Source organism: Chelonia mydas, chromosome 2 (assembly GCF_015237465.2).
Source record: "Chelonia mydas isolate rCheMyd1 chromosome 2, rCheMyd1.pri.v2, whole genome shotgun sequence".
NCBI lineage: Eukaryota > Metazoa > Chordata > Testudines > Cheloniidae > Chelonia > Chelonia mydas.
The window spans coordinates 55,414,902-55,438,886 of record NC_057850.1 but is presented as its reverse complement, the minus strand read 5'-3'; the positions used below and the strand labels follow the sequence as shown (position 1 = coordinate 55,438,886).

General features: G+C 41.4%; 1 protein-coding gene across 5 annotated transcripts in view; it reads left to right on the top strand.

Moving 5' to 3' along the window:
- Positions 1 to 1,109: 1,109 nt before the first annotated feature.
- The window catches only part of LY96 (lymphocyte antigen 96), a 37,039-nt gene continuing 14,163 nt past the window's right edge, over positions 1,110 to 23,985 (top strand). Inside the window, exons 1-5 of one of the 5 annotated variants that reach the window (XM_037892420.2) lie at positions 1,322 to 2,031; positions 3,698 to 3,784; positions 5,753 to 5,881; positions 7,604 to 7,656; positions 22,291 to 22,546. In XM_037892420.2, the coding sequence (XP_037748348.1) occupies positions 1,923 to 2,031; positions 3,698 to 3,784; positions 5,753 to 5,881; positions 7,604 to 7,656; positions 22,291 to 22,329 (417 nt within the window). In that variant the 5' untranslated portion in view covers positions 1,322 to 1,922 and the 3' untranslated portion in view covers positions 22,330 to 22,546. Of the gene's footprint in view, positions 2,032 to 3,697; positions 3,785 to 5,752; positions 5,882 to 7,603; positions 7,657 to 10,497; positions 11,010 to 22,290; positions 22,547 to 23,985 lie in introns of those variants that run through there. The other 4 variants (XM_027826025.3, XM_037892419.2, XM_037892417.2 and 1 more) reach the window with 4 other exon arrangements.

Sequence of the window (23,985 nt, the reverse complement as noted above, 5' to 3'; positions counted from 1 at the left end):
GATTTTGTTGAGTGAGCATTGATCCAGTCTAGTTTTCAGAATTGAGGTAATCGGCGAAAGTGAAATATGTTGCATAAAATTTTTGTCTTGTCTTTGTAGATAGAAAGTACAGTTAAGAGAACTATAATACTCAAGGTGCTTGAAAATTTTGGCCTACTGGTTTCAAACTAGTCTTAAATCTGGAATGTAGGCTATGATTTTCTAAATTCTAGCATAAAGTTAGGCTCTTAAATAAGTGATCTGATTTTCCAAAATACTAAGCACACAACAACTTCTACTGAACTCAGTGAGAGCTGTTGGCTGCTCAGACCACTGGAAAATCAAGCCACTTATTTAGGAGCCTAGAATAGATTTAGAAGCCTAAAGTTAGGATTCTATTTTTAAAAATCTTGACCTTAAGCTCTTCACTAAGTCTGGCAGGAATAAAAAGTGCCAAAATTAATGAGATTATAGAAATATTATAGACTTCTGTTTAGCAAATAGTCATTAGAATGCAGTCGGATAAGACAGTTAAAGAATCACCTAGATCCTCAGATCTCAGAAGCCATCCTTCTTTTGAAGACAATAGACATTCGCCTCACATGACTGAGTTTGCCCCATCCTTCGTGACTTGGGCGTTGTCTAGTGAGTTTATTAACACTCATCTGCATCATATTCCAAATCTCATTGGTAAGCACCAACAATGTGCTTATTAAGGAAGACATGAAATAAGGAAAATCTCTGCCCCAAAGAACTTCTAGTATATTGTAAGAGAGAGAAGGCACAACACAGTGAGAAACACAGAAGAGGGAATAATGTAGAGGTGAGGAGTTTTATTTTCATTTATTTTTTAAATGTTGGTTAACTACTTGTGGGCACTGCATCAGGAGCCCCATGTTTGATGGTCGAGGGGTCTTTCCTATAAAAAAAAAATAGCTAGGTCAGTCTCATGCCTCTTATTGATTATACCATGCATGATGTCCTTCTCCTACTCACTCTAATTCCCAGTTATTCAGTACTTGGGCCTGGTGCTCTTTTGCAAAGTGCATTCTTCAGGCAAGAGTACAGGAACAGTAATGATAAATACATAGAGAGAAATCAAAAGAGGGGGGGGAAGGCTAAAGGAATAGCCACGTGTAGAGGACGTGCTGCTAAATGATATCAAGTTCATGTGTCTACAGGCTTTGTCTTCACTAAATTTAATTGTGTTAAACATAATTGTGATGAGTTAGCTGACATGGTCATCTTCTGTATCATGTCAGCTAGTCATGGTTAAGCCTTGTCCCAGCTAGGTTTGGCATTGTCATCTAATTAGATTCCTCACAATTTTATTACGAATACTAAGATTTCCTAGTGATGGTAAGCTGTGTGTGAAATATGTTCTTGGAAAATCTTTGGCTAATGTATCTTAATAAGAAAGTGAACTTTCTAAAATCAGTTAAATAAAGATTTTCTAAATTTCTTATGTTACACAGCAAAGCTCTCCTCAGCCATGGTAATTATGCTTTGAGATGCTACTTCTGATAAATCAACTACACTTCCTTTTACGTAATTGTGGTAATCATCTATTTTAGACTTTTTTCAACTTCCCTATTTGGTGTAAAATATTTTCTCTTTCATTATTCGTTTGTGGCTTAAAACCACATTGCTAATACAATCCCAAATGTGATCACCTTGGAAAAATGTAACAGTAGATGCAGAATTTCCCCTTCTTCCCATCACTTTATTATAAAGATAGCTGCATAAATGCAGTAAAATATCAAGTTAAGTGTATAGAGAATTTGAGGAAATGTAACAAAAAAACCAAAACAAACCCAGTAATCATGTGGCTCGTGATGACTCAGCCTAACTTTGTTCCTCTTTTCTGAAAACAAAGTGTTCAAGTAAAATATTCACCCAGATAGTACCCCCTTTATTTTTGGAAGGCTTGAAGATATGCAAGCATGTTTCAGCTTGTTTTTTTCATTCTGTTTACTTCTGGATTCACTGAATCACAAGGAAAAAAGCTGCTTTGCAGATCCTCAGATGTAGAAATATCCTATTCCTTTTGTGGTAAGTAAAGGATTGTTTTATTTTCAGTGGTGTTTGCACAAGAATGGATATCCTCTCAGCAAACACTTGTCTTCCTTTCTCTTGTATTTGCCTCTTTGAGGAGTCCAGAAAGATAAAGAAATGATCCACTAGAGATTTAAGAATAATTTTGCTCTTTTTCAGTAGTTTGGGTGTATATATTTTTCTGGTATTCTGCAATTTCTGTATGATAGTAATTACACTGTGCATCCATAGATATTACCACAGTCCATGTTGGGGAAGGTATGGGGTGGGAGAGAGGTTAGCTTTTCTGATCAGGACAGGCATGTGTGTTGGTGACTTTGGGAAAACTTAAAAGACAAATTTCAATGTGCTTCTCCAGTGCTGTGATTAATCAAGTTGGACAAGAAATGCAAGAAATTTACTGTGAGATAGATTTTCATAGAACTTGAAGTTTAGCTGTATGGAAAATAGGAACACTTCATGTGAGTTCCTATTGGCCCTGGAAACTGGTGAAACTGTGAGACAGCTAACAAAGTACAAGTTGAAAAAGAAATTGGGGAGGGAGGGCAGTTTTCCACTTTGCTCTTAATTGTTTCTCCTCTTTTCCCCCTACTCCTTTGCTGTGGTACATAGGCTCTAATTTAGGCCATGATCTGGCACTGAATCACCCAAAAGGAACCCCACTGATGTCAACAGAACTCTGTGTGGGCAGAGGAGTCCGCTCACATGGTGCTTGGTGCAGGATCAGGGCCTTAGACTGTACATTCTACAGGGCAGGGATCATGTCTTGTACAGTTCCATACACATCACACGTGTTGTATTATTAGTAAGAATGAGCTGTAACCTAAGACAGAGAGAGAATATTTGCTGTTACAACTGCTTTGCATTTATTTTCTTTTTGTTAAAATGTTAAGAAGTGCCTATGCTTGAGCTTTCGGCTCCCTGACAATACAATTTACAATCTCTTAGGAATATCAGCCAGCAGCATAGTACAGTAAGAACAGTTAGCATAGCAGCCAGTAAATACCACAGTACATTATACCCCAACTATTCCATATCCTCAGCATTCCCCAGATACTCCATCAGATTACGTTTTCATCATGGATAAAATAGTACATCATGTCCTGCAAAGACAGTACAAGTAAACTAACCTGACATGATTTCGGTCATTAAAAGAAAAGTATTGAACTGGATTCCCTCTAAAATGTGAAATAATAGGCTTTCCAACACTGAAAAGCCAGTGCATTTTGTACTATATCCTGTATTTTACACTGACATCTGCATCTTGTAGAAAGTACAGCAGTGGTCACTCAGAAAACAAACCATGGTACAGAATAATCTACTAAGGTTCCATTACATTGGAAGCCATGCTAATGACAACCAAGTTCTAAGACAGTTTCACTGACCAGTGTGGATGGGGATATTTTTGTCTGACAATCGTGTTAATAGCCTCCCTTCAGCGATAGTGTGGAAAATGCATGTCTTCAAAACATACATAACTACAACAGCGTGTGTTTGTCACAAATGTCCTCAACCCACTTAACCTACGGTTTTTAATACTTAATTTCAAAAGTGGAATGATGTTATTTCTGCCTCTAAGAAGGCATCTAGAAGGATCATTTACAAACATTTTTTGATGGAGAGTGCTATTCATGCTGACTTTATTACATATTTTTTAATTTAGATTCTATGGACCATGTTTTCTTCCTTGGTATAGTCCCTTGTTCCTTTAGTGAAGGTCGGTGGAAAATTACTCTTTTATGGATTCCAAGTAAGTCACTTTTTGTTATTTCCATCAAATTTGGGGGATTAAATTCTGTATTTGCACGAGGATAGGTCACTTCTATCTCTAAACCTCTATTCTAAATGAGAAGGCTATTTAGGGGAAATTTTTCATGTTTGAACATGGAAAGATAAATCATGATGATATACAAAGAACCTGATTTTCTAACACATTTATGTAAAGATGTACGCACTAAAATGTGACTCACTTGTGCATGCAATTACCATCCATCATTTTACACACTAATAAAGTAATTGTGTGTGCAAATTGTCAGTTAGACAAACAATTGCCATTTGCTCATGCAGTTACTCAATTTATCATTCACGACTATTGTGCATAAATTAGGCACACAATTGCTCACGTACAATTTAGAAAACTGGGCTCAAAGTATATTCCTGCATTAAATGCCAAACTCAAATCAATCTTCATTATGGAGCCTTGACTGGTGCCTCAATAATATGAAAAACATTAAAAATACACAACAAAGTTTGGTCCTTAGAACTTACACTTCATAACTGAATAAGATGGAGTGACTGTTTATAGGGAAAGAAGAGACTTTTGACAGATGCTATATGTGCTAGGAGGAGAGTGGAAGTGCCAGGAGAGTGCCTGTTCCTATGTGTCTGAGATTTTCCTCATTCTACTCAAGACCCTGTCTAAACTAGAAAAATAGATTGCATTTAAAAATGTGTTAGCTAACACATTTTAACTCACAATTTTGAACGCTAGTGTAGATAGGATTTAACACCTTTAAAAATGTGTTCGCACATTGTCGTCTACCCAAGGCCCTTCATGGCATGATTCAGTGTCACCCAGCAGTCCCCTCATAGGGGGTATGTGATCTTGGGGGATCTTTTCAAAGGGAGAGAGACACAGGGCCTGCTACAACCAGTACCATACCTCCTCTGTGTAATGATCACCTCCTGAGTTTCCTCTTTTTAGCAGCAGCCACCTTCTTTAGGCAGTTGAGATGCTGAATGTAGCACCTGATTCCTGCAGAAGTACAGATAAGACTGCTGTGTGAAGATAGAGTGCTACTGTAGCCGAGGAGAAAAAGGAATTGAAGTCTTCTACCAATTCATTGAGCTACCTGATTAAACAGAAGGAGAAGCAACCCAGTGTCCAGATTGTGGGCATCCCAAGAAGAAGGAACAGTTTTATAACTTAATTAAAAGCATTCCCCCACAAAGTAAAATTCTTGATTAATTTTAGTTTACACTCTGACTTAGACAGTATATATATTTATTAATAATTTTCCTGGCTCTGCTATTCCACTTTGTGTCTTTATAAATACCTAAAAAGTAGCACCAGACAGATGTTCTTTGCTTCCACAGTGCCTTTCATTCAAGTATATAAAATGGGGGTGGGTGAGGGTGATGATATTTAACTTGTGGGGTTGCTGGATTCAATTAATTTATGTTCATACATCACTTTGCTGAATTGGGGGCTACAGTTTTTTATATTTTCAATGTAATTAAGCATGCATCTAATTTTAATCACCTGTGTAGTTTGTTAACTTCAGTGGAACAACTTGGGTGCATATGTCTAAGCACTGGAGATGGTTGAAAACTTTCCATATTTCTCTTGGATGGAAAATGGCTTTTCAGTTATAACAGATTTCTTTCAGTGGAAACTCCAATTTTCATTTAATGTTTTTTTTGTCCAAAAACTTTGAAAATTTGCCATTTTAAACCAAATTCACACCCCCCCCCCCATTTTTTTTTTGGTGTTTCGACAACACCCTCCAAAAAATCTGAATAATTGTTTTTTGTGGGGAGTGAAGAATAATTTCCCAACCAGTAGCCACATACTTAAACACCTTGCTGAGTTGCAGCCTATGTGAGTACTAAGTTTAATATTCTAGTCACCATTAGTATGCATGATTCTCACCTCATGTAGGGAGTGAATGTGTTTTGTGGAGATTTAATCAGTTAATGTTTTGCTTATTTTTTATAGGGAGTGATATAATCTTTTTGGAGGGCAGCATGGATTTATGGTATGATGCTGCAAATGTATTTCAAGGGAAAGAAGTTATTTGCCATGGATTTGATGATGACTATTCATTTTGTGGAACTCTGAAGGGAGGTAAGCATAAACTTGGAAGTTCTCCTTTGCCAAACAGGGAACAGAACCCTGCTAGCTACAATCCTGTTTAAACGTTGTTGCTGGCAGGTTTGTTAGAAAGCTGTTTAACTGACCAGCACGGACAGGGATATTTCTGTGTCTGTGAATAGCTCTAGATGATGATATAAAACCATGCTAACCACAGCCAGTTTTTGCGGGCCCCCTAATTCGGGGGACCTAGAAAAGTAAAGGAGAATTTCTGCACAGGCTACCATTGATAGCACTAGAGACACCACAAATTTCATACCAGCTGGTTGCCTCTAACTGAGCCAGTGCATCTGCTGGGCAGCCAGAAGGGGGCAGCTCAACAGCAGTAAAGGCCGCATGATTCAGTAGCCTAAGCAAGGGACTGAGGGCAACTAGCAAGAGACTAATTCTAGCTATAACACAGACTCTTTTTGGCATTGTTCAAGTCACGCAGGCCAAAGCTTTCAAACTTGAGCACCTAAATTTAGGCAACTAAATCCAGAGGAACTAAGAGTCTGCGGCTCTTTCTGATGTCAGTGGGAGCTGCATTTGTTCAGCACTTCTGAATATCGATTTAGGGGTGGGTGTGTGTGTGTACACACACACACACACACACACACACCCCTAAATCGATATTCAGAGGTGCTGAGCAAATACACACACACACACACACACCCCCCCAAGGTTAAAACTTTTGGCTTTAACCTCCCTGGGCTTCAATTTCTACATCTGTAAAATGGGGATAATATTGTTTACCTGCCTCACAAAGAATAAATTACATTGTTAACATTTTTTAAATGTCAGGCAAGTCTCAAACTTTGCCAGAATGCACATGCAGACCTTACAGACCCTAGGAACTATAAACGCCCCTAGAACCCCAATTTATTTGGACAATTGTCCCTTGTAAACTTCTCTAAATATTGGTAGCACTACAAAGACCTCAGCACAAGTAGCAGGGCTCCAAATCTTCTGCACTGGGGTGCGGGGGGGAAGGATGTGACCTAAAGACACCCCGTCACACCACACAAACATACACAATTAAATTTATTATGGTTAGGGTAGTACCAACAATATGCTAGGTACTAGCCAAACATATAACGTGAGTCATGATGCAGTCTCAGACTCAAAGAACTCAAAATACAAGAGTACAAGCAATGAAGGATGAGGAATAAATCATGCAATCAACATTTGCCTTTAAAAAAAAAAAAAAAGAATATCTGCTACTCCCAACCAATCCTCAACCTAACTATTATTTCAGGCTAATCCTTTGAAGGCATCATGGTAGGAGTAGGTTTGGAGGAGGTGAGGGTGGTGGCCTTATGGTTTAATTCAGTTTACCAAGAGGGAGGTGTGACAGAATGTGCAGAGATGGTTGTGGGAGAGGCAGATAAATGTGTTAAAGGTGGCATCATTGACAGAGCAAAGGGAGCTGGGGATGAAGGTGTCAGAGACAAGTAGATTAGTAGAGGGGCAGACTTATATAGCGTCAGTTACATTTTGAATGTATGCACTAATGATCTCCAGACCACTGACACAAGCCAGACAAATTTCCTAGTTGCATTCTGCACTTTAAGGAAAACCTAAATAGAGTAAGAAATAAGGTCTCTATCCAACTCCCTCTGAAGTCAATGGAAATTTAACTGGCATGGTAACTTTATCATTGTTAAGGACCAAGAATAAATAACCACTTCTTTTATAACTGTCCCTATTTTGCAGAGACGGTCAATACGACGTTTGAACTTAGCGGTTTAAAGATGCAATTGCCGAAGGTACTCACTAAAGTATATATACACTATATCTAATATATATGTTAAAGGTTACAAAAATTAGCAAAATAGATTGCTTACATGTATACTTCCCCTGAAAATAGTATTGCACCAAAACTGTATACAACAACTTCGTTATGAAATTTTTGTTTTTTTCTTACCTCAGGAATGACTGTACTTGAGTGGTAGATGAACTCAAGTTGTCCCTCTATATTATAGTTTTCTGAAAACTTTATTTTAAGAAATAAAATTAGCACAGGTGATATAACAAGTCTAATGCAAGCAAACAAACAAATCATTCTTAACATATTGGAAGGATAAGGGATATTGTGTAAATAAGAAAACGAACTGCCACTATAGAACATAAGAATGGCCATACTGGGTCAGACCAAAGGTCCATCTAGCCCAGTATCCTGTCTTCCAACAGTGGCCAATGCCAGGTGCCCCAGAGGGAATGAACAGAACAGGTAATCATCAAGTGATCCTTTCCCTGTCACTCATTCCCAGCTTCTGGCAAACAGAGGCTAGGGGCACCATTCCTGCCCATCCTAGCTAATCCATTGATGGACCTATCCTCCATGAATTTATCTAGTTCTTTTTTGAAAAAGAACTATAGACAAAGGGATTAATGTGTGTATCACTCTAATGACCCTATATGTTCCTTATTAACATTTGGTGGTTTACATTAAGTAGGTACCATCCCACCTATTTCCTTGTCTTCCAACTATAACCATCTCATTCCATCTTTCAGGTTCTCTCTTCCCCCTCCCTTACTGCCCGCAAAAATAACTTCCTCTTCCTTGTTCTCTAGATGGCGTCCTTCTCACTTCAGATATTCTCTCTTTTCCTCTTCTCCCTATTTCCAGGTCACTCTTCCATGTCTCTTTTTCTCCTCTTCCCCATTTCCAAGTTCCCCTTTGTCACACAGAGACAGTGCAGAAGTACAGGTGACAATACCGTGACCCCCCTACAATAGCTTTGCAATCCCCTTTTTGGTCAGGACCTCCAGTTTGAGAAATACTGGGTCTTAAGGGCTTTACATGTTTACATTTTGCCATTTTAAAATACATATTCATGGTTTGTTACAACACCATAAAATTTAAGATTTAAATACCTGAAACCATGAAATTCAAGATTTTTAAAATGCTGTGACTGTGAAATTTACAAAAATGGATGGTGATTTGGTAGGGCCCTAGTTATTGTGGATTCAGACTTATGTGACTTAGCCAGCATTACACAGAAACTCTGTGGCAGAGGCAGAGAGAAAACTGAGTTCCCCAGTGCAGCATTGAACTGCCTTAACCACAAAACCACATGGAATCATAGAATATCAGGGTTGGAAGGGACCTCAGGAGGTCATCTAGTCCAACCCCCTGCTCAAAGCAGGACCAATCCACAACTAAATCATCCCAGCCAGGGATTTGTCAAGCCTGACCTTAAAAACCTCAAAGGAAGGAGATTCCACCACCTCCCTAGGTAATGCATTCCAGTGCTTCACCACCCTCCTAGTGAAAAAGTTTTTCCTAATATCCAACCTAAACCTCCCCCACTGCAACTTGAGACCATTGCTCCTTGTTCTGTCATCTGCCACCACTGAGAACAGTCTAGATCCATCCTCTTTGGAACCCCCTTTCAGGGAGTTGAAAGCAGCTATCATATCCCCCCTCATTCTTCTCTTCCGCAGACTAAACAATCCCAGTTCCCTTAGCCTCTCCTTATAAATCATGTGTTCCAGTCCCCTAATCATTTTTGTTGCCCTCCGCTGGACGCTTTTCAATTTTTTCACATCCTTCTTGTAGTGTGGGGCCCAAAATTGGACACAGTACTCCAGATGAGTCCTCACCAATGTCAAATAGAGGGGAACAATCACGTCCCTCGATCTGCTGGCAATGCCCCTAATTATACAACCCAAAATGCCATTGGCCTTCTTGGCAACAAGGGCACACTGTTGACTCATACCCAGCTTCTCATCCACTGTAACCCCTAGGTCCTTTTTTGCAGAACTGCTGCCTAGCCATTCGGTCCCTAGTCTGTAGTCTATGGGATTCTTCCCACCTTTTCTCTTCCTACAGTTCCCTTCCTCATTCACACCTTCCAATTTTTGCACTACATAAGGCAGGTATCCTACAGACAATAGTCTCCTTTACTCACAAACCTGCTCCACCATTAGAGCAGGCCCACCAGTGACCACATGAGACCAGGATCCTGTGCAAAAAATATGTGATCATGTAATTAAAGGCTGCATCATAATACATATGCACAAAAAGGCAATTTACAGGTAATCTTAATTCTTCATTTCCTAACATCTGAGTGCTTGATGTTGCAACCTTAATAAGGTCCTTTTAACACAGTGGTTTTTTAATGTAATTTCCCAAGTTTTTTAAAAACTTAACTGAAAAAACAGAAATCTCATCGTACTGACACCCACATTAGTCATCAGCAAGGTCGGACCCTTTAGATCCACCACGCAGACCTCTGCCACTTGAGCAAATGGAGTAACTGATAGCAGTAGTAGGTTGCCATTCTCTATGTGGACCAACACTAGAACTGATTAGACAGACACTTTGCCAGTGAGTTTCACAGCTTTTTGCTGACAGCAGTGGAGTTTTGAGACTCAAGAACTGGTTTCCATTCCAGGCTCTGGAGGGGAGTGTGTTCTGATGGTCTCTTTCTGTCTCTGTTTTCTCCCAAGCCTGATTCCTTATGCCATTCTTAACTCCAGCCTATCCTGTGCCAGACCTTTCTCCCCACTCCCTGGGCTCCTCATCCTAGTCTTCTCCCCCCGAGTTTCTGGGCTGAAAAGTGGCAACAAGATTGTGTGGTTTTTTTCTTTCTTTGTTTTAGGGAATATATATGATTCTTTTAAGATTATTCTCTGGTCCTTCTGAGAAGAACTTGTTCCTGTGTATGAATGTCACCTTGTTAATAAAATAGGATGGTTAAGGAATTTCAGAATAAGATGATTGCTTCAAATCATCGCGGAACACAAGAACTGCTGCTGCAAGGAACTGGAATTTTATCACTGAAATAATAAACAGACTGATTTTGCATGGGTACGAATGCAAAATGCACTTTACTATACGCATAATTATAAGGAAGAAGGATAGTCTCATCCATTCATATACTTGCTATAATCAAATGGCCAGCCAACTTGTGCTAAATTTCTTTGTGAAAATTAGGTACAAATGCATACTGTTTAATCTACAGAATGACCCTGAAATGGTGTCGTAGTTACAAATGTATTTCAATTATACCTCTTGTGTTATGCAGAATGTGTGTATTTCAGATTCTGCTAAACTAAGACAAGACAAGAATGTTTGCCAGAATTTATTTGATATAAAAGAAAACCCTGTGTATTCTCTTGTTCATTCTGTCTGTTTAGCTTCAGTAGCTATTCTATTCTCAGTCATTTATTTGCACCACCACACATAACAGTGAAGTGAAAGGCTTTTTAACATGCCAAGACAGGAGTTCAGGGATCTTTGGTTATCTGGCAGCAGTTGATGGTGTTAATAGCATCTGAAACAGAGTGGGCACTGGGCAGCAGTGTTCACTGCTTACGCAGCTTGAGTAGAGCTGCCTTAAGGCAAACCAGTGTCCTAGGCACAACCCACTGATGTGGTCCTGGCCCCTGCTTGGGGTGGTGGTGGCAGGATTATCCACACAAGCCCTCCCCTGGGATGGCAGGGGGCCTGCTACTGTTCTTCAAGTGGGCAAGCGATGACTTCTTCTTCAACCCACAGCCAATCTCTGGCAGGCCTGGGAGCAGGGTGCCCCAGCCTGTTGCTGCTATTCTTTAGGTGGCCAGTGCCTAGCCTCCCTCACCACCTGAGCAGTGGGCCCTCTGTGAAGAGGTACTTTATGTCAGCCCAGCATAGGTCTCCGTGTGGTGCCAAGAGCCCTCTGTGGGTTAGTGGTGTCAGAGGGAACCAGACCCACAGACAAAGCTCTCTCTTTGGGAAGGGTGGGTGTGGTGACCTTTTCTCACAGGACCACAATTCCTGAAAGTTGGGGGACTTAATGTCATCCTCAGGGACCTTGTTTTGAACCATCCTTTCCCTCCAGCCAAAGAGGAGTAGCAGAGGAGACAGCAGTAGCAAGGTGGCCCAGCCGTGGGCTATGCCCTCCCTCCGTCCTGGTCCATCAGGGAAACATGGGAGGAAGCCAGGGTTCTCCTCCTCTCCCTTGGTCACTAGAGAAGGAGTAACAATGACAGACCAGGGAGGAGGGAGATCCTGATGTGCAAGAGGAGCAGCCTACTGCATTGATAAGCAGGCCCCTCTTCCCTTGGCCCAGCTGGAGAGCGAAAGCCAGGATTGTAGTGGCAAAGGCTGTCTTCCACACTAGTGAGGACCCCCACCCAGGAGCTGCTGCAGGAGCAGCAGGGTTTTGGTCCTTCCATGCCCCCAGCTAGGATTTCTTTCCCCATGAGTTGCTGTGAAGTGGCTGTGGTGGTCTGAACTGCCTCCCCACTGGAGATTGTGGTGACTACTGCTTTGGTCCACCATCCTCAGGATCTTCTACTGCTTGGGGTGGGGCCTTGGTCCAGTCAAGTGTGTTTGGGCAGCAGAGTCTTGCAGACTCCCTGGTTCTTGTAGGTGTAAGCAGGGTCTGAATGAAGCTCTCCGTGGATGAGCTGGGGGAAAAATATTTCAGGACCAGACTATGTTTACATGAACACACCTACTCTGCCTAGGTATTCAGCACACAAAGCCTTGTTGCCAAAGTGATCAATTTTGGCTGGTGGGGGGTTACAAATCACTTTGTATGCAGAGGTAATTAAATGTTTTTATCCTGGATTGTATGAGTAAAGAGCAGCAGAACTGTACTGAACACACCCAGATTGACGGGAGTACAGTCAGCTGAACTACACTCGCTAAGCAAGGGGTAGGGATGCCAAATCCCAGTGGGGGGGGGGGAGGGGAGAGAGAGAGAGAGGGGATAGGTGCTCCTAGCTGGTGGTGTAGGCTTTGCCTAAGAGTCCTAGATGCCATTAGACCTTCCCCCCTCAATTGTTTAAAGACAGCAGATTAGATTCAATGGGAGAGTCCTTTGTTTTGTCGCTAGAGCTGAAATGACTGATAACTAGGTCTAAGTGCTGAGACTCAGACCTGCTGTGGGGCCGTGTTTCAGTGAAAGAGACTGCCCACCCTGCACTAGCAGTGAGGTTCCATGGTAACTGGTGAAATCACTGAGAGCTGGGTTAAGTGATGGGACATGGCAAAGGTTGCAGTAGAGAGGCGGGTGATTGCACAGAAAGTGACAGCAGAGCGGCCAATGGCAGCGGAGTGAAGGATGGCACAGCAGTGGTAGCAGGCAGCAATGCAGAGTGAACAGCAGTGGTGGATTAGCCACTAGGCCAATGGGGCCCGAGGCGAGGGGCCCGGCCAATTGGAGGGCCCCCGGAAAAATGTGCACCCCTGCACCCTGACCCGCTCCGCCCAGTGCTCCTGCCAGGGAGCTTGCCCTTCTCCATCTGCCTGTCACTCCTGCCAGGAGTGGGGTTGGGGCGCAGGGACTTGCCCTGGCCTTCCTGTGCCCTGACTCCACTCCCCAGCAGGAGTGCCGGGCGGGAACAGCAGGTCAGGATGAGGGGGCACACATTTTTCTGGGGGCCCCCAATTGGCCAGGGCCCCTGTTGGCCCGGTGACTAATATATCTTTTATGGTTAAATTCCACAGGTCATCTTGCCGTCTGTATTTTCACAATAAATAGTTTAGGGCTAACTCCTGAAGATTGTAATCAGACAAGATCACTACTGACTTTGATGGGAACTTTGCTGGAATAAGGACTAGAGGATTTTGTCCAAGGTGGACCAAAGAGGATTTCAGTTCACCTTAAAGTTGCTTAATGATTCTACATCACATAGTGATCCTTAGGAAATTAACAGGAACATTGTCTTAAAATACGGTATGATTTGGATGTTTCCTCTCTGCACAGTCCAATACCAGGCTTTTGTTAGGCTAGATTCTCAGTCAGATGTTCCCTAATGAGTTAACTTTGGGGATTTTGTAGCACATATTCTGTGGAACAATAGAAAATTCTGTGTTAAAGCTGTAAACTGATTAATAGCCACTAGGCTGTGCTGTATCTCACAGATTACTTTCAACTCCTTCCAGAGTAGCAGCTGTGTTTGTCTGTATCCGGAAAAAGAACAGGAGTACTTGTGGCACTTACCGGTTTTTCAATGTTATGATTCCTGGACACAAATCTGACATCAGGAACCATAACGTTCAAAAACCGGTAGGAGAACACTTCAACCTCTCTGGCCACTCAGTAAAAGACTTAAGGGTGGCAATTTTGCAACAGAAAAGCTTCAAAAACAGACTCCAATGAGAAACTGCTGAGCTTGAATTAATATGCAAATTAGATACCATTAACTTGGGTTTGAATAGAGACTGGGAGTGGCTGGGTCATTACACGTATTGAATCTATTTCCCCATGTTAAGTATCCTCACACCTTCTTGTCAGGTGTCTCAATGGGCCATCTTGATTATCACTACAAAAGTGTTTTTCTCCTGCTGATAATAGCTCATCTTAATTAATTAGCCTCTTACAGTTTGTATGGCAACTTCCAACTTCTCTGTATGTGTATATATCTATATATCTTCTTACTATATGTTCCATTCTACGCATCCAATGAAGTGGCTGTAGCCCACAAAAGCTTATGCTCTAATAAATTTGTTAGTCTCTAAGGTGCCACAAGTACTCCTGTTCTTTTTTCAACCTCTTGCCGACTACTACATAAACTATCAGCAGATATAGACGAGCAGAATTAAAGTTTTTACTTCTAGCTTACAGCAGGCGGTCAGCTTTTTCAAACTGGGTGCCAAAAAAAGCATTTTTGCACAGTTGTAACCACTCCATTTAGATATTGGGCCCCAGCAAATTTTAGTTGGAAAATCTGAAACAAAAGTCACAAAGAATCGCTAGACAGTGTAACAAACAGAGGTGAAGGACTAATGGAGGACAGACATCATAATTACTTCAGAGCTGTAACGATGAAGAATTTATGCTTGCATTAAATTCTGCAGACACTAACAGATTGTACAAACAGTTCTTATTTTATGTCTGAATAGAGCTATTGGAAATTAAAGTTGGTTTCCTTTGAATTTATTCTATAAACAAACAAAAAAAGGACTCAGAAAATCTGGTAATTGATGTCTGCCTTACTATATATGTTTATCTTCATTTTGAACTTTACAATTTGCCCGATGAACGTTTCTAGTGATTATCTGAAATCTAATACTAAAGTCACAGAAGTGTTCAGGGACCATTGTCACTGAAACTGTTTTGAGGATTATTTATTTTATCTCAAGGCAGTTTAGCTTATGCTTGGAATGTTTTCAGATACTTAAAAAAAAAAAATTTAGAATGAATATGTTCTGATCATTAATGTAGTACATATCCAACAGTTGACAGAAGCTAATAAGTGATGGGAAATAAATAAAGATCTTTACGCATCAGATTTTTGTTAGCTTATGTGGTAAAGACCTTGTAGATGTTGGAGCTTTGTAGTACAGATATGTGGAAATAGGAAGTCTGTAGCTGAATGCTTATGATTATATATGCTAACAGACAGAATCCTCAATATATGCAGAATACTTGAGCCCCAACTGGTAAATAAGACACATTGGAGACCTTTCTAAGAAATTTTCAAGATATCTTCAGTATATGATCTAAGGTTGCCAGCTATTGTATCACTGATGTCCATGTCCTTATTTCTGTGTTTTATTGTTACACTATAGGCCAAATCCTGTCTTCAGTTGCACCTGGGTTACCCTGAAGTCATAACTGACGTCCATATAGAGTTCATGGCATAACTGAGGACAGAATTTGGTCCTGCATATCTTAGTGTATGTCTACATTACAACTGCTACAGTGGCACAGCTATGGCGTCGCAGCTGTTGGCACCATACTGCTGATGTTTCCTACATCGACATAAAGAGTTTTTCCATTGTTGTAGTTAATCTACCTCTTCCATCGACCTAGCTGTGTCTATACCAGGGGTTAGGTCAACCTAATTACAGCACTCAGGGCGCAACATTTTTAACAGTCCTGAACGACATAGCTAGGTTGATCTAATTTTTAAGAGTAGACCAGGCCTTCTACTATTCTGATACACTCTGTGGTTCAAATCATGCCCTTGCTCCTCTCTAGAGTGGTAGGATGCAGAGCTCATAGACTTGAAGGCCACAAGGGGTCATCGTGATCATCTAGTCTGACGTCCTGTACATCGCAGGTCATAGAACCTTACCCCCACACTCTTGTAATAGGCCCATAACCTCTAACTGAGTTACTGAAGTCCTCAAACCTTGATTTAAAGACTTCAAGTTACAGAGACTCCAGCATTTACTGTAGATCAAAAGAGCCAGTGACCCGTGCCCCATGCTACAGAGAAAGGCAAAACCCATTCAGGGTTTCTGCCAGTCTGACATGGGGGAAAATTCTTTCCTATCCCCAGATATGGTGATCAGTTAGACCCTGAGCATGTGCGCAAGATCCACCAGCCACACCTGGGAAAGAATTCTCTGTAGTAACTCAGAGCCCTCCCCCTCTAGTGTCCCATCTCCAGCCATTGAATATATTTACTAATAGCAGTTGCAGATGAGCCATATGCCATTGAGGGCAATCTCAACGCAATTTAACTTATCAACTTAGTTTTTTTACCCCCACTACTCCCCTTGGAATGCTGTTCCAGAACTTCTCTCCTCTGATGGTTAGAAACCTTGGTCTAACTTCAAGCCTAAACTTACTGATGGCCAGTTTATATCCATATTTTCTTGTGCCAACATTAGCTCTTAACTTAAACAGCTCCTCTCCCTTCCTGGTGTTTATCCTGCTAATGTATTTATAGAAAGGAATCATATCTCCCTTCATCCTTCGTTTTGTTAGGATAAACAAGCCAAGTTCCTTAAATCTCCTTTTGTAAGGCAGGTTCTCAATTCCTCTGATCATCCAAATTAGCCCTTCTTTGCACCTGTTCTAGTTTGAATTCATCTTTCTTAAACATGGGAGTCCAGAATTGCACACAGGATTCCAGATGAGGTCTCACCAGTGCCTTGAACAATAGTAATAACACCTCCCTACCTTTACTGGCAATAGCTTGACATTAGCCTTTTTCATGGCCATATCATATTGACAGCTCAGATAAGCCCTTAGCAGCAACGTTCTGCCCAGCCTCTGCATGGGTGGCAAGAGGTAACCTGCCCCCTAACCTGCATGCACAGGACTAGACAGAATTTAGCTTGTATGTTTATCTATATAAAAACTTAAAAATATAAGGTAAAATTTGTATAAATTTGTAAAATTTGGGTAAAAAGGGCTCTGTATTGTAAAAAACAGACACAGACTTGTATATTAATGTAATTCATTTTAAAAAGTAGAACACAAGTGCTAAAGGAGACGTATATGTCATATGTAACTTTAACACTAACATTTTTGCTTTCTTGGAGTCAGTTATTTAAATATTTCTCTTTGCTTTGTTTTCTTTTACAAAAAGTAGGGCTGTTGATTAATTGCAGTTAACTCACGCGATTAACTCAAAAAAATTAATTGCGCTTAATCCAACTGTTAAACAATAGAATACAAATTGAAATGTATTAAATATTTTTGATGTTTTTCTACATTTTCAAATATATCTATTTCAATTACAACACAGAATACAAAGTGTACAGTGCTCACTTTATATTATTTTTATTACAAATATTTGTACTGTAAAAATGATAAACAAAAGAAATAGTATTTTTCAATTCACCTCATACAAGTACAGTAGTGCAATCTCTTTATTATGAAACTGCAACTTACAAATGTATTTTTTTTGTTACATACTGTACTCAGAAACAAAACAATGTAAAACTTTAGAGCCTACAAGTCCACTCAGTCCGACTTCTTGTTCAGCCAATCGCTAAGAGAAAAAGTTTGTTTACATTTTTGGGAAATAATGCTGCCCACTTCTTAATTACTTCACCTGAAAGTGAGAACAGGCATTCTCAGGGCACTGTTGTAGCCGGCAACGCAAGATATTTACATGCCAGATGCGCTAAAGATTCATATGCCTCTTCATACTTTGACCATCGTTGCAGAGGACATGCTTCCATGCTGATGATGCTCCTTAAAAAATAATGCGCTAATTAAATTTGTGATTGAACTCCTTGGGGGAAAATTGTATGTCTCCTGCACTCTTTTACCCTCATTCTGCCATATATTTCATGTTATAGCAATCTCGGATGATGACCCAGCACATGTTGTTTGTTTTAAGAACACTTTCACTGCAAATATGACAAAATACAAAGAAGATACCACTGTGAAATTTCTAAAGATAGCTATAGCACTCGACCCAAAGTTTAAGAATCTGAAGTGCCTTCCAAAATCTGAGAGGGATGAGGTGTGGAGCATGCTTTCAGAAGTCTTAAATGAGCAACACTCTGATGCAGAAACTACAGAACCCAAACCACCAAAAAAGAAAATAACCTTCTGCTGGTGATGGCTGACTCAGATGATGAAAATGAACATGCGTTGGTCCGTACTGCTTTGGATCATTATTGAGCAGAACCCGTCATCAGCATGGATGCCATGTCCTTTGGAATGGTGGTTGAAGCATCAAGGAACATATGAATCTTTAGCGCATCTGGTATGTAAATATCTTGCGACGCCGGCTACAATGGTGCCATGCAAATGCCTGTTCCCCCTGTCAGGTGACATTGTAAACAAGAAGCAGGCAGCATTATCTTCTGAAAATGTAAACAAACTTGTTTGTCTTAGCGATTGGCTGAACAAGAAGTAGGACTGAGTGGACTTGTAGGCTGTAAAGTTTTACATTATTTTATTTTTGAATGCAGGTTTTTTGGGTACATACAAGTGTAGAATTAAGTTCAAATGCCATGATAAAGAGATTGCAGTACAGTACTTGTATTAGGTGAATTGAAAAATACTATTTCTTTTGTTTTTTACAGTGCAAATATGTGTAACAAAAATAAATATAAAGTGAGCACTGTACACATTGTATTTTGTGTTGTAATTGAAATCAATATATTTGAAAATGTAGAAAACATCCAAAATATTTAAATAAATGGTGTGCTATAGGTGTTTAATTGCGATTAATTTTTTTAATAGTGCGACAGCCCTAACAAAAAGTTTTTCTCTACTAGACAGTGTAGGTCTGGCTTTGACATGAACCCTAACAGAAAATACTCTCAGAATCTCATCGTTTAACCTCTTCCCCTTTTAAGCTTTCTGGTCTGCAAAGCTCCACATTAGGGACCCATCGAAGTCCATTCCAGTTAGATTTAGGTGAACTTGTTCAGACCAATTACAAACTGATCTGAAGTCTTTCCTGTCCTTCAGCTTAGAGGTTTTGAAAACTTTGGTCGAGTTTTTTTTCTCTTGTCCCTCTTCATGTCTTGGCTCTTTTTTGGACCAGAAATTGAATTGTGCAAATTCTATGAAAAAAAGCTAAGGCAGGTGAGGTAATATCTTTTATTGGTCCAACTTCTGTTGGAGAAAGGTACAAGCTTTTGAGCTACCCAGAGCTCTTCTTCAGGTTTGGGGAAGGAAATCAGAGTGTCTGAGCTAAATACAAATTGGGACAGATTAAGTATAAGGGGTAATGCATGTTGTAGGAAGCCTCTTCAAATAAACTGGACAACTGAGGGTTGGATTTTATGCAAAAGGGGTTTGAAGTGGGCAATTAAGGGTTAGCAGATTGTGAGGTGTTTTACAAGTTGTTGTAATGAGACATAAAACCAGTGTCCCTATTGAGTCCATGTTTTTTAGCATTTATTAGAGTTATGAATTTAAGTTCCCAGGCTCGTCTTTTGAAGGTGTTGTGCAGGTTGTATTTCAGGACAAGTACTGAGAGATTACATATAGAGTGACTGTTTGTTTGTGAAAAGTGTTTGCCACTGGGTGATATGGTGCTTTAGTCTTCTATCACTTCTATGTGCAAGTTCATTCGAGAGCATAGTGATTGTCTCGTTTCACCCACTAGTTCTTATTGGGATATTTGATGCATTGAATGAGGTATACTATATGTTGTGATAAGCATGTGTAGGACTCGTGAATGTTGAAAGGTGACTTGTGTAGGACTCATGAGTGTTGAAAGGTGAGAGCGCTAAGTTTCCTCTGAGCTGCGCTGCTGTGCAGCAGGCTATCAAGGGCCGCACAGGTGGGGAGATGCGCTCCTCCCCCGGCTCAGCCCAGCCCAACCCCGCTGGAGCTGCCACAGCTCGGGAGAGGAGCCTCTCGCCCGGCCCAGGCCAGGCCACTGGAGCTGCCACGGCCGGGGAGAGGCACAGGTGTTTCTTCCCCAGCTTAGCCCAGCCGTGCCAGAACTGCAGTGGCCGGGGAGAGGCGCCCCTCTCCCAGCCCAGCCCTGCCAGAGTTGATGCGGCTGGGAGAGGTGCCTCTCCCCCAGCCCAGGCCTGCTCTGCTGGAGCTGCTGCAGCTGGGGAGAGGTGCCTGTCCCTCGGCCTAGCCCAGCCAGAGCTTCTGCGGCTGGGGCGAGGTGCCTCTCACCAGGCCCAGAGCTGCTGTGGTGAGAGAAGGCTGAGGGGAGTCCTCTCTCCCCACCACAGCCCCGAGGCAGCCAGCACCCCAAACCCCTCATCTCCAGCCCCATCCCAGAGCCCTCACCCCTCACCGCACCCCAGCCCTGAGCCCCCTCTCACACCCCTCATCCCTGGCCCCATCCCAGAGCCTTCACCCCCAGCCAGAACCCTCACCCCCCTACACCCAAAGCCTCTGCCCCAGCCCTGAGCCCCCTCCCACACCCTGATCCCTTCATCCCTAGCCCCACCCCAGAGCCCGCAACCCCAACCAGAGCCCACACCCCAACCCTCTGCCCTAGTTCTGAGCCCAATCCCCTCTTCCCCAGCCCTAACCGTCCGCAAATCCCAACTCTCTGCCCCAGTCCTGAGTCCCCTCACACACTCCAAACCACTCAGCTCCACCCCGGCCACACATCACCTCCATATTGGTGCCCATAACAAAATTCATTTTGCACATGGACGTGAAAAATTAGAGGCAACATTGGTGCGGGGTAGTTTTGCATCTGTTTTTCTGGTAGGGTCTGGTGCCACTTTGAGTAGTTCTGTCCAGATCTGTGCGGAATTTGCTTCTGATTGGGGGATTGTTTGAAACCCAGAAAGGGGGCTCAGGAAAGATTTCTTTCGGGATGTGGTCCCCATCAAATGTGGGTTGAAATTGTTTGATGATACTCTATATGGGCTCTAGTGTAAAAAAAAAACAACAAAACTGTATGGAGTATATTTCTGGTACGAATGTAAACATTAGGAGCCCTACATCCCATGAGATACCCTTTATTGCCAAGGTTTCTAGCATAGTTTTGCAGATTCCAAAGATTTGGTATAGAGCAGGTAAGTATAAGATTTTTTGGGTGTTTATCTGAACAGAACCTCTAAACCCATCACAGATCTTTCTCTCTCATTACTATTGCTTTTTAAGCAGCTGTCAGGATTTACTGCAGATGGAAAAATAGCTTTCCTTCACCCCCTCACCCTCTGTTGCCAAATATGTAATTAGCTAAAGAAGAAGTTCCTGTAAAATTGTTTTTCATTAAGCACATACACGCTTTGAAATGTGCATTAACGTTCCGTTCCAATCTAGCAAAACACTTAAGCACATCAGTAACTTTAAACCTGTGTGTAGTCCTGTAGGCCACACTGGTGTACATGTGTGCTTAAGTGCTGGATCAGGGCCTAACATACTTTGTGATACACAAACAAACAAAAAGCCTGGCAATCATGACTGTCTTGATACAACACCATGTTTCCAGGGTTGGACTGGAAGGTACAAGCATCCTACATAATCCAGTCATACTGCCCATTCAATTTACCAGGTCTCTCTCTCTGTCTCTCTCTCTCTCTCTAAGTGGTTCAATCCTCCTCTTTCAATGAGAATTACTTGTAATGTATACAGGTAACTGGAGGAGACTAATACTTAATTTCAGGAAAGATATTAGGGGTGCTGTCCTAGGCTTTGTCTACACTATAAAGGGTTTGCCAGTATAACTATACTGGTATAGCTCTAGTAGCAAACTCTCCCAGTGGAGACAGTTTATATTGGCAAAAGTGTTAATTTGCCAGTATAGTTTATACCAGTTCCCTGAATTAAATACACTATTGTAATGATCTAAACCCCCATGTTCATCCTTTTTACAGAATTATGATAAATTTTGCACAAAGTATGCCTTGTGAGGTATCATTTGAAAACACACATTTTGCTGATCATTATTGTCTTGGTAAAATATATGTGGCAACGTTGTATGTAAGGTTATAAGATTACTCTGTATGGTATTGCTCAGACATGTTCCAAGTCTGGGGAGCAGCCACAAACCAATTCCCCAGAGACAAAAGGCAAGCTGACACCTCAGCCTGGTGTCAATGAAATCAAATGGACCACCACCTGGTTAAGTGGCCACTCTTTGGCAGAAAAGAGGATGTGAGTGAAAAATCTACATCTTGATAAAGAAACCGCTTGGGGTTCCTGTCCCGTTTCTGCCTCCTGAACCCCATCTGGGGATGCTTCTTGAAGAAGGGAAAACTATAAGAAGGAAGAGCAAATGCCCCAAAGGATTTCTCTCTTTCTTTCTACCCATGGCATCCACTATACCTGAAGAACAAAAGAAGCGGCATTGGGCTGGGGGAAGAATCCTGACTGAAAGAAGTTCAGCCAGTAAGACTGCTGAAGCATGTGATGCAAGACCTCTGCTTCAAATTCACTCTATGTTGTTAAGTTAGGTATTTGTTGCATTTTACTTTTATTTGTCTTTTAACCACTTCTGACTTTTATGTCTTATTACTTATACTCACTTAAAATCTACTTTTTATAGTTAATAAACTTGTTTTATTGTTTTATCTAAAGTAGTGTGTTTAAATTGAAGTGTTTGGGAAACTATTTGAAATAACAGGATTTGTGCATATCATTTTTTATTCATATAATGATGGATTTTGTATGAACTTATATTGTCCAGGAGGGTGGTGGGCAGCACAAGACATACATTTCTGCGGAAAGTCTGGACTGGGAGTTTGCTGGTGTTACCCTGCAGTGTAATGCAAGAGTGGCTGACAGCAGAAATCATACAATTATAACTGGGAGTAACTTACATGCTGGAGGCTGTGTGAGAGCAGACTGGGAGTGGTAAAGCAGTGTAAAGAGCACCCCAGACTGGAGAATTGAGGGGACACAGCTACCCATCAGTCCAGATTGTACCCTGGGCATGACACAGCTATTCTGGCAAAAGGACCTTTTTTCCAGTATACCTGCATCTACACTGGCAAAAAGTGTAGTGTAGCTATCTTTGTTAGAGGTATGCTTTTTTTTCATACTCTGAAGTGACATAACTATACTGGCAAAACTTTTAAGTGTAGAGCAGGCCCTAGTCACATTACAGTCCCTGGGAGTCAAGAAGTTTCCTCCTGCATGGTACCTGTGGGTAGTATGGAGAAGATTGTTTTCCTTAGATTATATCCATAGTTATCCGGGCAGCCTCCACTATGTTGTTTTGGGAAGATCCATTAAGGTTCATTACTTGGTATATTTTCTGGTCTTCCAAGAAGTGAGACATTTTCCCCAAGATATACATATGTATTGATTATGAATGACTGGGCTAGTTCTGATTTGCACCACATTCAAACAAGTCAGTTTCCCTTGTTTTGGATTGATACCTGCACTGAGTTTTTACTACAAAATAAACCAATGTAACTACTTCAGTAATGCAAGTAAAAAGTGAGAATAATAAGTACACACACATCAGGGAGGTTTTGCGAACTTTTTTGTATTCACTAGTACTAGGAGAGCAGCAGAAACATAAATCAGTCTATTTAAGGTGAGAGAGAGAGAGTGTCCTTGCATAGTTTGCCTCCTAATGAACTGCTCATGAGTGACCTGACTCATCTTCAACTGTCTGTCAGGTGAACAGACTGGTAATTATTCCTAATGATCACTGTGACATTCCCCAGGGGTACCAAGGGTTGTGAGGCATCTCACCACCACCTGCTCGTAGCGTGAATCAGTCTTGTCTTTGCCTGCTGTGGTTCAGCTCCATGAAACTAGCAGCCTCGGGTTGTACAAGCGCTGACTTCAAGGTCTCTGCAGACCTCACTGTCTCTGTACAGGCTACTGATAGGCACCCTGAGTCCTCAGAGTGTTTTCTTCCTGCAGTGTCTAGCCCCCATCACTGGACACTCTCAGAAATTGCCAGGTGAGCTATCCCTGAAGGAACAGTGTACAAATTAAGCTGGTGCAACTCAAGGTCAGACCCTTTACAACATCACAGCACTGCAATATATTGCTAGGGAATCAATCATCAGT